The 14,051-nt window shown below is 39.6% G+C and overlaps 1 protein-coding gene across 1 annotated transcript in view; it reads right to left on the bottom strand.

The window, feature by feature from the left end:
• Nucleotides 1–14,051, bottom strand: part of PREP (prolyl endopeptidase) — a 100,608-nt gene that overhangs the window by 69,200 nt on the left and 17,357 nt on the right. The window contains exons 3-6 of the mRNA XM_077303066.1: nt 11,945–12,078; nt 10,204–10,334; nt 9,755–9,964; nt 9,016–9,137 (exon numbers count right to left, since the gene is read on the bottom strand). Coding sequence (XP_077159181.1) covers nt 9,016–9,137; nt 9,755–9,964; nt 10,204–10,334; nt 11,945–12,078 — 597 coding nt within the window. The remainder of the gene's footprint in view (nt 1–9,015; nt 9,138–9,754; nt 9,965–10,203; nt 10,335–11,944; nt 12,079–14,051) is intronic.

Below are 14,051 nucleotides of genomic sequence, written 5' to 3'. Positions count from 1 at the left end.
AGGCACAAACAGCAACAGTGGCAATACTTCCTCATTCACCATGAGGAAGAAAGGGCCCATTATCCTTTTAGGCAAGTCTACTGAAGCAGAAAATAGGACACAAGAGATAGCATTTTATATAAATATCTCTGTGTCATCATCAGAATCTATAAATGCAAACGTACACTGCCCTGGAACAATCTATACTCCATTAGAAGTACAAAATCATGGCTACCAATGCCTCTGTTTCAGAATCAATTAGGGCTCAAATCAAAATGTAATTTGATTGAGCTGAAGAATAATTATCCAGGATATTTAATTTAATGGAAGAACTGCTTTCTCTCATGCTCTTTTAAAGCTTACAGTGATTCAGTAAACTTTGCCCCTTACAATAAAATACTTTCTCCCCAATCCATATTTTTGTAAAGAAAAAAATGTTGAACCAGAGTGGCTGTTGATACACTGATCTAATTACATCTAACTCGTCTACATATACTTTTAACCTCTGTGCTTTATTGACAAAGTGATCCTACTAGTTATACACTTGCACTCAATGCACCTCAAAGCCCTGCCTTGGTAACCTTCTTTGGTTAATGTACCAGAATGATTAATGCCTACCCAATCTACTGTTTTTATAAAACACTAGTTCCTACTCAAACACAACTCAGCCTTTTAGCAGGAAAAATAGCTATTAGCTTATAAATAACTCCTAATGAAACTGAACAAACACATTAAAAGCACTCAAGTGAAACAAGAGTATCAATATGAGAATTAGACTGCAATCCTATTAAAATACTGGGAATTCAAACTTCCTTTCATTCCCTCCTAAAGAGCTGTCCAGGACACGCAGTAATGGGTTTAAACTTCAAGTACAACGATATAGGCTAGATATCAGGAAAAATGTTTTCATAGTCAGAGTAGTTCAGCAGTGGAATAGGCTGCCTAAGGAGGCGGTGAACTCCTCCTCATTGGCAGTCTTCAAGCAAAGGTTGGATACACACTTTTCTTGGATGCTTTAGGATGCTTAGGGCTGATCCTGCGTTGAGCAGGGGGTTGGACTAGATAGCCTGTATGGCCCCTTCCAACTCTATGATTCTATGATTGTAAACTAGCAAGAAAGCCCATTGCAACCAGGAATGCAATGGGCGCTAGGACCCAGGGGACACCAGGAGGTGCAGATCTCTCTCTGGTGCCTCACGGCAGGAGGCATAGCAGGTAATTAGGGCTGGTTTGTAGGAGGGAAGCTGGGCTGGTGTGTTTGGGGCAGCTCTCTCTGTGTCTCTCTCTGCCTCCCTCGCAGCAGGAGCGATAGGACGGAATGAGGGCTTGTGTTCAGTCTGGCAGGGCTCTGTGTGTCTCTGTCTCTGGCATGTCTGAGAGGAACGTGACTAGCCTCCACGAAGGGAGGGCGGGAACTGTAGGGGCAGGGCCAATCAGGGTGCAGCCAGCATTGCTGGCTGCACCCTGATTGGCCCCATTCCAACTCAGACAGCCGGACACGTTCCACCCACCAGGCTGTTTCACACATATATAGAGGAACCATGGATAAGGATTATGTTATAATTTCTCACCATTAAGAAAAGCTTCACTAATTTAGACTCCTCTTTATGGTGCAGAAAAAGCAACAGTAAAGATAACCCATAAAGGCAGTTGGATGAGCAGTAATGTACCAGGAGTACATTAGCAAAGATACAGAAAAATATACTTGCTATGTATCTTACCCATTGTTTTTAAGACACAAGATCCCTGCTGGAAACAATATCCTTTCTTTAGCCCTTCCCCCCATAAATTATGGGTCTTTATTTAGGGCTCCAAGCACTTTATCCAAATTGGGAATCCCTAGGAGGTCCTCAACTTGACAGCAAGTTCTTTATCGTCACCAATATATAATTATCATAATGTCCAGATCCAAAGACTGGCACCATGAACAGACAAGATGTACCTGAAAGGTGTGCTAAAAACTCTGAAATGTAATCAATAAAATACATTGGCCCCCGCCCCCAAATAACAGATGAAGCTCTTTTCAGCAACTTTTGTGGGGGTTGCTATGCAGGCACAACAGTTATTGCAGCCTTCAAGCTTCATTTTCTAGCATTTAAAGGAAGGTGGAGGAACTAGCCTCCTTTCCACAGTTATTTTGGCCCTTGGAGAATTTGTCAGGACCAGACCATGGAGCCATCATCAAGCAACTTGATACCATACAACTTCCAGGACTAGCTGCTTGCTACTGTTCAATAGCAGCCACCTCACAAAAGCCAGTCAGAAATAGCAGTTTAACTTGTATAGACTACTAGCATCTAGGAGACCTAGATTAAAACCCCTGCTCTACTGTAGAACCAACTGTCCCTATGGTACCTCTGGCCAGTAATTCATTTTCAGCCTGACTTACCTCACAGAGATGTTGCGAGAATAAAGTAGAAGAAAGGAGAATGATGTGAACCGATTTGGGACCTGACTGTAGAGAAAGATGGGGCATAAATGAAGTGAATAATATAGCTTAAGAAGTTTCCAGGTGAAGTAAAATAGGAAAGCATTGAAAGGGGATACAGGGGGGAAATGAAGCAGCCCCTGCAAGTCCTTGCAAGTTTCCTAGTTATAATAATCTAATTTTCAGTATGACCTCATCTGCAAACACTTACGTTCATAGAACAGGACTCTCAAGACACAAAGAGAAGATGGTTCTACAAATGCCTGACATGTACCACCACTACTAAGCAGACAACCAAAGGAAGGTGGGGGGGGGCTGAGGAGTGGGAACCACTACTGCCCTGTGAGCTTCACAGGCAGCATTAAAGCAGGCAAGCAGACAGACAGGAGCAGTCAATGCTACCCATCCCATTTTCATGTCTAATTGTGGAGGGGTGGCGAGGCAGATGGCCAAGGAAGGAGCTGTAATGTGAGCTACAGAAAGGCAGCAAAGGAATTAGTGCTACTGCACTATGGACCACATAGGTGGCAGTGGTGGAAGTAGTCAAGTGGGAAGCCTGGTGAGCTGGGGAGGATAGGATCTCTTCCCCCTCCCTGCCCTGCAAGTCTTTAGCCGCAGCTGTAGATTCTTTAGACCTGGAAGATCTTTCTGGGTTGTAGAAAATGGGAAAGTGAATCAGAAGGAATATGTAAATCATCCAAACAGAGGATTTGTTTGGTGAAGGGGTGGCATTATGTTACGTGTAAGGGGAAGGACCAAGTTACAAGTTCAGATCCAGCCAAAAGAAATTAGTCAATCAATTCCTTCAGTTACACCAACTGCCAGCCATAACTCTTCAGTAAGTAGCACTACACTTTCTTATGATCCATCCATGTTAAGAACATAGAAAATAATAAGAGTTCAGTGGCACTTTAAAGATTAACAGAATTTATGGTATGAGCTTTCATGAGTCACTGTTCACTTCTTCAGGTATCTGCCCATTTTGATCTTTCAAGAATATGGCTTTCAAAGACCTATACGAAGAAAGAAGACAGGGAAACCAATCTTCCCTGCCCATTTGCTTTCTTAATATTTTTGGCTTTTCTACCTGCCTTTTCCTCAGATCTGTTTTCCAAAGTTTCTTCATTCCGTATATTAGGATTGCTCTTTTTCCAACAAAATGTTCATCTAACAATTCAGTTTTCACAATAAAATCTTCTTAAGTACAGCAAAATTGTTACTTTGTACTATTTAATGGGAAGAAATAGTCATATCCTATTTATATGTCAGATACAATGAAACAGTATTAAATCATTTCATGTAACTTCACACATTACTCTAACAATGCAAACCTGCAAACTGAATGAAACAGTGTTCAAATTCACTGAAAATCAACCAAGGCCTTTTGCTCCCTTAAGTTGTGCACTTAACACTGAAATCATCATTCTACAGTGCCCTCTTCTGGGAACTTCTACAAGTTCATTCCTTCGTCACATCCTAAATTTTGCACAAACTGGCTAAACTATGCTTGCGGGGGGGGGGGAGGAAGGGGGGATAATCAGTGCCATGATCTTTATGCCATTTAACAACTGCTCTTGCAAAGCTGTGTAGCAAAAAGTGGCACTGCAAGAACACAAATAACATAATATTCTGAACACAACAAGACAGCTAGTAAACACCTTTAATTAACAGATGTCCTAGGTATAGGCAGCCTTCTGAAAATATATGTAATCTAAAGCTATGAATCTCTTTACACAAGCATGGGTCCCAAATTGCTTACAAGAGTGTCAGGTAGATTTAATAAACAAACAGTATTCAGTAAAGATTAGAAATATCTCCTCAAGCTTTATAGCCCCAAATGCTTTCATGAAGACACAAGCCTTGACACACCAAAGCTGTAACTAACACACTCCTACCCAGCAATGTGTGATCCCTATGGGAAATGTTTCTTGCCCAAATCTAGCACTTTCATGCACAGGAGGTTGCTGTGGGATGAGGAAAGAGGGAAATGATTCCTGCATACAAGATCCTAGACTGCATACACAGTTCTGGTCTTGATCCACTTCAGGACTCTTGTTGTAGGACTTTCTCATAATCAAACTACCACTCCAAAAGGATTTCTGGATCATGGCAGAACTGGATGCACAGGATCAACTACTGGCTGAGGCTTCTGTTTTCTCCTGTGAGTCTTGCACCTTTAGCATTCACACCTTCCAGTCAAAAGGGAAAACTATGATCTATTCAATATTTTCTAGTAGCTTAATGTTAAGCACCATCAAGTCACTTCTGACGACCCTATGAATTAATGACCTCCAAAGCATCCTATCATTAACAGTCTTGCTCAGATATTGCAATCTTCATTAAATCAATCCATCTCATGCTGAGGCTTCCTCTTTTCCTACTGCCATCAACTTTTCCTAGAATTATTGTCTTTTTCAGTGACTCCCATCTTCTCATAATGTGGCCAAAGTACAATACTCATTCTGGATTCTTGGGAGAGTTCAAGCTTGATTTGACCTAGAATCCTTTTTTTTCCTCCTTCTTTTTTTTTGCTATCCCATGCTATCTGTAAAACTTTCCTCCAATACCATGGTTCAAATTAATCACTTTTTCCCCATCAGCTTTTTTTCATTGTTCATAGTCATACATAATAGTGGGGCATACCATAATTTGAATTATCTGTATCACCAGTGACCCATGCTTACACTCCAGAATATTTTCTAGCTCCTTCATGACTGTCCTTCCCAGTCTTAATTGCTTTAACGGACTTTGGTTATTCCAAACCTAAACTGGAAACTAAGCAAAGGAATTTGGAACATCAACCTTCAACACCATTTATGTTCTGCTGCAAACTAGCATCATTTCAGGAACAAGAGATTGGTGCTGTCAAACTATTTAGCTAATTGATTGATTCTTGAACAGAGTATAGCTTTCACTCTGGCTTATCTCAATGTTTTTCCATCCACTTTGTTAGAAGGCAGATACCATGCTGTATCACTTCAGGAATATTTATGACCTTGTACTACTGGGGAAATTAAAACAGTTGGACATGCGCTACTGCACTGCCCCTTAAATAATAGCCTTACATACATATTTAGTACACTCATACTACAAAATAAAAATTCCAGAAATAACAGAGGGATAGTATGCCTCCTTTCTTCTTGCAGACCTTGGATAGAGTTGCCAGTTTTTGTGCAGCTTCCAGAGTCTGACATATAGTGCAGATTCAGTGACAAATATGTTGATTTTTATATACATTTTATGGGAAGACTGTAAAAATGTTCTTTTAACCACTCTCTTCATGCATGCTGGTCTATAAGTGATTGATTTATTATGGAAAAAGTGTCTAAGTTCTAGTCCAAGCAGAATTATGGACTATCAGCCAATATATGGACTGCTTGAGAATATTTTAAAGATGCATTTTCTTTCCACCTTCTGTTTAGCGTATCATGTTGACACTCAAAAACACTGTCTTATACAGTTTGAAATGTCATGCTCATTTCAAACTTCAGTTCCTTGCTGTCACACTTTCCTTCAAATTTCCCCCCAAATTGTAATTTGTTACATCCATTCCTTTAACAGGTTTCAGGGAATGATCAAAAGTTTCTGGACTCAAATCTCTTTAGAAACTTGGGAAGGGATATGGAATAAGATACCAAAGCTAACTAGGAGTCAGGCTGCTAGGGAGAATTGGTATAAAATGTTTTATCATTGGTACCTAACACCAAAAGCTTTAGTAAGGATGTCCAATAGTGGTAATAATAAATGTTGGAAGTGTCAGGAGAAGGTGGGACTTTTTTTTCACATGTGGTGGAGGTATCATAGGGTGTATAAGTGTTGGTCCAAGGTTCACTTGGAGCTAGAAAAGATGCTAAAATTAAGTTTGTAATGAAACCTGAGTATTGGTTACCAAGTTTTTTTCCGGACAGTACAGGCACAAATATTATTTCTTTATGCTACAACGGCGGCCAGAATACTGCTGGCTAAAAACTGGAAAGTGAAGACGCTACCCATGACAGAACTTTGGCTAGAAAAGCTATCTGACTTTGCTAAATTGGCGAGACTGACAGTATTAGTCAATAGCTGACCGGAAAATGAATTCCAGAAGCAATGGAAGCTCTTCGTGGACTATCAAACTAACCAATGACGGAATGGAGGCGAGGGAGGGGGGATGAATCTCTCAAGAGAATCAATTAATTAATGACAATCTTGTGTGTGTGTGTGTATATAATCAATAAATATTAACTAATTTAAAAAAAGTTTCTGGATATAGCAACTTTGCTGAAGCTATATGGACCTTTATTCAGAATGGAATGCCTCTGGGGAACCTTATTTATATCAACTTGAACTCCAGGATGGAAGAAAGAATATAAATGTAATAATAAATTTAAGTAAATGTCATCATAGACCCCATTTTCCATGTTTTTCCTCCAGGGAAAGAGAAGAGAATAAAACAAGGAAAAGTGTAGCACATGGATCCCAAGTAAGGCAGTATGAAATAGCAGACTCCAACATCTGTATTTCTCATATAATACTGTAAGATGACCACATTAACTTATAGTTTTTGTTTTGGGGGAATGTGAATGAACTGGAAAATGCCAAAGCTGAAGGGTTTTTAAAATATAGAACTGCTTAAAAAAATTATATGAATTATTTAATTATATCAATTATATGAATCTTCTATGTTGGGTGATGTGGGTAAAAAATTGGGTTTACTGCTTTTCCACAGCAGTCAAACAGCATAAGAATATTTCTTTACAAAACTACTTTTCCAGCTACCCACTTCTCTTCACACCCCCAGATAATCTCAAGCTAATTCTTCAGTAAAGGTAAAGGTAAAGGTATCCCCTGTGCAAGCACCGAGTCATGTCTGACCCTTGGGGTGACGCCCTCTAGCATTTTCATGGCAGACTCAATACGGGGTGGTTTGCCAATGCCTTCCCCAGTCATGACCGTTTACCCCCCAGCAAGCTGGGTACTCATTTTACCGACCTCGGAAGGATGGAAGGCTGAGTCAACCTTGAGCCGGCTGCTGGGATTGAACTCCCAGCCTTATGGGCAAAGCTTTCAGACGGCTGCCTTACCACTCTGCGCCACAAGAGGCTCAATTCTTCAGTACATTACTCGGAAAACATAGAAAACTCTTTTATTTTAAATTCCAGACTTGTTTTCTCAAGAGTACATATAAACTTAATTAGCCCATACTTCAATTAATAATGTAAATTTGGACTTTAAACCCCAGAATTTTATGAATACATAACAGACTGATAGTAAAAGTACCGAGGTTGGAATATTTATGAACTTTTTAGTAGAGTCTAAGCCCACAAAAACCGGAGATGGAAGGCAGATTTAGGTGCACGAATATGGGATGCACACTTCTATTGTTTTCAAGGTGAAGACATTTAAAATATATATATATCCTAGAATCATAGAGCTGGAAGGGACCACCAGGGTCATCTAGTTCAAACTCACAACTACCTGCCCACCCACTCACAATCTAAATTAATAAAATCAGCATTTCCTACTGAGCAGCCTCTTGAGCATCGCCAAGTCCTGACTTGGGGAGAGGCATCTCAGAGGATGGTGCTGGAAGATTCCTGGTCTACCCTGTTGATTTGCAGAGATCATTGACAATCTTACATTCATGCTATTTAATATTTATTTATTTAATTTATTAATTATTTTATTTGTATCCTGCCACTCCTATAACATGGCTGATGGCAGGTTACAATCATAAATATACATTAAAATCTCACTAAAACAATAAAATCCCTATATAAATCCCCCCCAAGCAGCAAAAGATCCAGCCCCCTGACATAACAGACTGCATGATGGCACAGTGCCTTGGGGGCAATTCCAGGGGTGCCTGATGATCTGACTAGCCAGTAACTAGCCAGATCTAACTTGCCCTGGCCTTAACCAAAGACCTGCCCTGGCCTTAACCAAAGACCTGGCAGGAGAGCTCTGACTTGCAGGCCCTGCACTAAAATGCAGATGATACTCAGCAATAATATTCTTTCCAACCTAATTTCAAGAATGTTTTGATGTTCTGAACTGGTGGAGTCAGTAAAGGGCTGAAATTTAATCCAGATAAGACAGAGGCTCTCTAGGTTAGCAGAAAGGCAAACATGAGACTAAAAATTTCTCCTGTATAGTATGGGGTTATGCTCCCCCTGAAAAGCCAGGTTTGCAACTTGGGAGTGCTACTCAACAGAACAGTCACCTTAAAACATCAGGTGGCTGTGTGAAGTTTTGGCTGGCGCATCCCCTGGTTCTGGGTCAGTTAAATCTAGCCACATTGTTCCATGCCTTGGTTACATCCAGAGAGGATTACTGCAATGTGCTCTGAGGCTATCCTTGAAGAGTGTTCAGAGGCTGCAACTGGTACAGAATGCCACAGATAGACAGCTGGTCAGAACCAGCTGTCAAGAGCATGATACCAGATATCTCTTTGAAGGGAGAAATGGATACAAATCAATTAGATAAAGCAAGGCAATTACTTGGTTATAGCTCAACAGCATCTTTTACTTCACAAGAAAAGGTCCAATAAATATTACTTTATTATCTCTTGAACATGCAGTAAAACATGTGTGAAGCTATGGGTTTAAACAAGATGGGATTAATCATACCTCAGCTCCACCCATCCATTTAGGCTCATGAGGAAATTCAGCACATAAAACATCTTTTGATTGGTCAGTTCCCAGGACATGATAGTACAACTTCTGATGCAGGTTTGTTGATGTCTCAGTTCCTGGGGCAAGCAACATATTTAATTACATATATGTAAACTATGCCTCATAGATTGCATAGCTCAGAAGCTACTGATTTGATTAGGTAACAAAGACCCATTAATGGAAAGAAGCATAAATTTTGTAACACTCATATGTTTACTGGAAATGTGAAGAAACTATGTAAAATTTATTTGCCTTTTAAGCATGATTTTTCTTTGATATTTAAGTCTAACACAGTTACATTTTAAGAATTCTGCTGTATGTTAAGCTATATAAATATCATAAATAAAAAGAATATAGATTGACAACAAAGAATATTCAGAGATATTCTCCTCTCAGAAAAGTTTCAATGGAAAATTCAAGTGACTTCCAAGGTGATCCTATGCAGGCATACATCATTCTAAGTCAATATTTAAAAAATTAACTCTGTTTAGGATTGCAGCATCAAGGGACAGAAGACTGTGGCTGGGCAAGAAGACAAAACAAGAAGCAGTCACAGGAGGCAGAGAAATTAAGGGATGGGGAGCAGAGAGAGAGAGAAGTCAAAGGAAAGGGCACAGCACTCAGAACAGAAAGTAGGTGAAGGAGAGAGGACAGAGACATTCTTCCTCTTCAACCATTTCTGTATGCTACTCACCATCACTTTTCCCATCTTGGTTTGGGTAGCAGTTGTAGAACATGCCTTTACCATCATGGGTCCAAGACATACAACTGAATTTTACCATTTCTAGTACATCTGGAAGTTCTTCAGTACCATCCACCTTCATAAATTTAATTGTTACCCAGTCCGACCCACTAGAACTCAAGCCATATGCAAAATATTCACCATCTTCACTGAATGAATAACCTGCACATCAAAAACATACCGTGCAATGATCATCACATAACTTCACTGTATTTTACATTATACTGAATGGCTTTCTAACATTTGTTCCCAAGACATGGACAACAATTAAACACTTGACAATTACAGAACTTCCTGAACTTCCATAAACAAAAACATGTAGTTTTCAGCTGTTCCTGTTTAAGACAACGTGATTAAAGAATTCTAAATACTATACTTTTAATAAAATCCATGACACTGACCTCGCAAAGCCACAGTGCCATCCTCTGAAAGCTTATTTGGGTCTAGAAATACTTTGGCATCTGCATCCAAGGCATCTTGCACATATAACACACGTTGGTTCTGAAGTCCAGTATTATAAAAGTGAAAATACCTAGAACATACATGTTCATAGATAAAAGAGTAACTTGTAATTTTCTGATCAGCAATAACAATCTACAACAGAATAGCGGATTTTGAGTGTAAACACCCGCCCCCTCGATCAGATGGTACAGGCTACTTGTTCCAAGAAACTGGCATAAATCCAGTCGGGCAGAATATAGCACATCATAACAGTTAGGCATGGCTTGTCATTTCTTGAGCAAGTGTAGAAAGTGCATTGGGCTCCTATTGTCCCACCATTATTTTTCCACTACATGAACAAGCCATGATTTCACCATAAGAATGAACTATGTGCTACTATTTCCCATGCCTTAAGAGGGCAAGAAGGAAAGGGAGCAGAAGTAGAGAAGGCCAAGGAAAAAAACTAATGACTTAACAAATGCCACATACCAACAGCTAGCAGGTGTGACAGACTACACTTTTAAAAAGAAGTGCTGTACAAACAGCTAAAGGACAGTGAAAGGTTAATACTTCACAGAAACAGAGAACCTTAAGTGACAGGCTGCTTCAAGTAATCTGATTGATCAACATCAGCTGAGCAGTGAAAGACTGGAGAGCTACATGCTGAAAAGAGAGTCAGAGTTCTGCCTTGACTGAGTTGAGTACTGAGAGTCTGATTTCAACCTTAGATGAAAGCAGTTTGACACAGACAGGAGAACTGAGGGAAAGCTAGCAAGGGAAATTTGGGAAACAGGCAAGAATTCTGGCCAAAGAAAAGGGGTTGATCTTGTAGTGAGAAGATTTCCCTACCCAGTCAAACAGGGAGTTATCTTTGAAGAGTGCAGAGATCACTGGTTTGGTTTGGTTAGAAAATGCTTTTAGAGACTTAAGAGTCAGTTAAAAATTTTAAATGAGTACTGGTGTTTCAAGAGAAGGTATTTGGGTACTGGAAAGAGTGCACCAGCCTTCTGGAAACCAAAAGAATCAGAGAATACTCAGAGAAACTGTACTGGAGTGTTTGGGAAAACACTAGAATAAAAACCTCTCAAAATAAAGATGCAAGTAACTCTCATTACACTGAAACTTAAGCAAATATATCTTAACTGATTTACCTCAGAAATGTTACCCATTTCACCTGATATTTTCCCTCTATGTTAAATAAAATGTTCTGTTATTTTTGAATTTTAAAATTCCACAAATGTGGAATATTGTACTATGACAGGGTGGGACAGCCAGAATTATTCAGCAAAGAAGAAAATACATTAGGGCTGCTCAGTCGGTAAAGCTGAAGGGAGAGGAAATCTTGCCTCTGAGGGAAATGAATGGGGGCTATTATCAGGTTTTTATACAGCAGCTCCAAATGGGGGGAGTTTTGCTGGCCACCCTTTTAGACTGCAGGCAAGCAACGCAATCATACCAACAGTATGAGGAAAGTGAACCTACAAGTTCGATTGTCAGATCTTCATTTCCCATATATCAGTGGAGCTCAAACTAGCCCCTTTAACCAAGTATTTAATAAAATTCAGCTTCATTAATAGTTTTTGTATTTTTCTTCCTTGTTATTTGGTTGTACCAGGCCATGGTTTTTTGTTCTGTGGTGGACCAAGTGGACATTGTTTTACTTCAGGTGGACCATTAATTTTTTAGCAATCCCTTACGTACCTTTTTCCTTTCTTGAAATGACAGCTATACTTGGGGTAGTCATATAGTTCAGTCATCCGCTCTTTAAACAGTCCTCGGACAGTGCATTGTTCAAGAAAAGGCACAGTGATCTTATTTTGTGCCTCCACAAAAGCCTAGGGGTTGAAAAACAATTATTAAAAACTGAATTAGAACATATTTTATAAGCAAGAGCACTTATTATGCTAGGGGAGAAAATGTTACAATACTTGGGTGCCACCTCATAATTAAGGTTCCGGAAACACCTGAATGTAGCCCTACATGCTTTTCCAGGAACACTAGCACAATTACAGGGCTACCCACATTAAGCAATGAAGTTCTGCCAAGCAACCTACACAATAATACCTTAGCTAAACAGGTTATCTAACTTTGGGGACAGGATCTGTCTGGTTCTCCAATTACCATCCTTTCATTTCCATAGCTCTGGTGAAATGTGTTTTTGCATACAAGTTTTCAGGCAGATTGCTGCAGAGAGATTAGGAATTAAGCATTCATTTCATCTTTATCTAGCAACTATACAGGTTGTCAATCTAGTTTCTGAACGCAAGATAGATCAAGGTGAATAGCCGTCATAGTCTGTCGGTAGCAGTAGAAAAGAGCAAGAGTACAGTAACTAACACGATTTGTGGCAAGGTCTGAGCTTTCATGAGTCACTGTTCACTTCTGCAGGCTAAAGGGACTCTTGCAACCTGCTTTGGGGTATAACCACTCTGTATAGGAATATACACAGTTCTGCGTAACAACCTAAATAAACAAAAAGGTCTTTAAAGAGATTTAAGGGGCAACAACTACTACCTTAATGGAACTCTTCATCTACATTCAATTGTGCCTTGCCAAGTTCACCCTATTCGGGAAAAGCCTGATCAATTTATCTCAAGTGAAAGTAATAACAAGTACATTGGATTGCCGCCTCAGAATTACATCTGAGATGGTTTACAAGCAGATCCTGAGATGCTGCAAATTCAATAAAAGGGAAGAGAAGAACAGAATAAAGAGTTAAATCAAGAGTTCAAGAGGGAGCATAATATATTAGTTCCTATAAAATAACCCAGCGGTTTTTACAACGTAGTTCATAGCACTAAAAAAGAAATCAATTTCTTTTTAAGAGGCCACTAGAGAGCACAAAGATATTACGTTCCAGTTCAAGGCCCCAAAGAAAGTGATACGGAAAAGTTAATTTCAGACTTTTTGTACTACAACCAGAGTTACAATATTAAGTTTTCCATGTCGGGCAATGGCAACAAAATGAGGAATGCCTGGTACTTTTAGAGAGGACAGTTAACTGTGGCCATTTCCATTTTCAGGTCATCCTACAACTGACTTTGTAGCAGAATCTTGGCCTGAACAGTTACTATTCCAAAATATTGGTTGATAGGACCATTCTAAAAGGAAATCCACATGTGCTGTTTTTCAAACTAGATCCAGCACACTTTAGCTTGGATATATTAATTACAATCTCCTTGGACAGAAGAATTTCCAAAGTAGTGCTTTTGCAACTATTTGGCACAATTTGGTGGTACTCTTCAAGTATGGTTTTAAATTCCGGTTTGCATGGCTATTATTTCGTTTACACTGCCAGGCACCTTGAATTCTGTAAGGTAGAAAGGTATACGCTCTAAATGATATCTAAAAAGGAGCTCTTGGGGGAACTCCAAGAGTAATTTGGGGATTCAAATTGGAGGTCTGCAAAAGGGAGAATCAGCCAAATTGTGCTCCTTTCTGAGCGCAGTACTTTAAAGCAAGATGAGACCCAGTCTGTGATTTTCCTTTCCAACTATACAGTGGCCCCTTTCACAGGGCCATTTTAAAATGGCTGTTATTCATTGTAGGCCTAACTCCAAGTAAAGTGGCACTGGGATGAAGGTTTCTTATAGCATAGTTAAATTTATCAATGAGCAATGCCCGAAGCACTCTAGCGATTTCAAGCCATGACATCATTTTCCTGTCTTTTTCACAGCGCATTAATTTCCATATTTTTTCACTGTTCTAGTTTTTGTGCTGTAGCACTAGACCATGGGTAGCCAAACTGTGGCTCTCTAGATGTCCATGCCAGCAAGGGCTCATGGGAATTGTAGTCCATGAACAGCTG

The sequence above is a fragment of the Paroedura picta genome, chromosome 1 (genome assembly GCF_049243985.1).
Source record: "Paroedura picta isolate Pp20150507F chromosome 1, Ppicta_v3.0, whole genome shotgun sequence".
Classification (NCBI taxonomy): Eukaryota; Metazoa; Chordata; class Lepidosauria; order Squamata; family Gekkonidae; genus Paroedura; species Paroedura picta.
The sequence above is the reverse complement of the archived record's forward strand: the minus strand, read 5'-3'. Positions and strand labels throughout refer to the sequence as shown.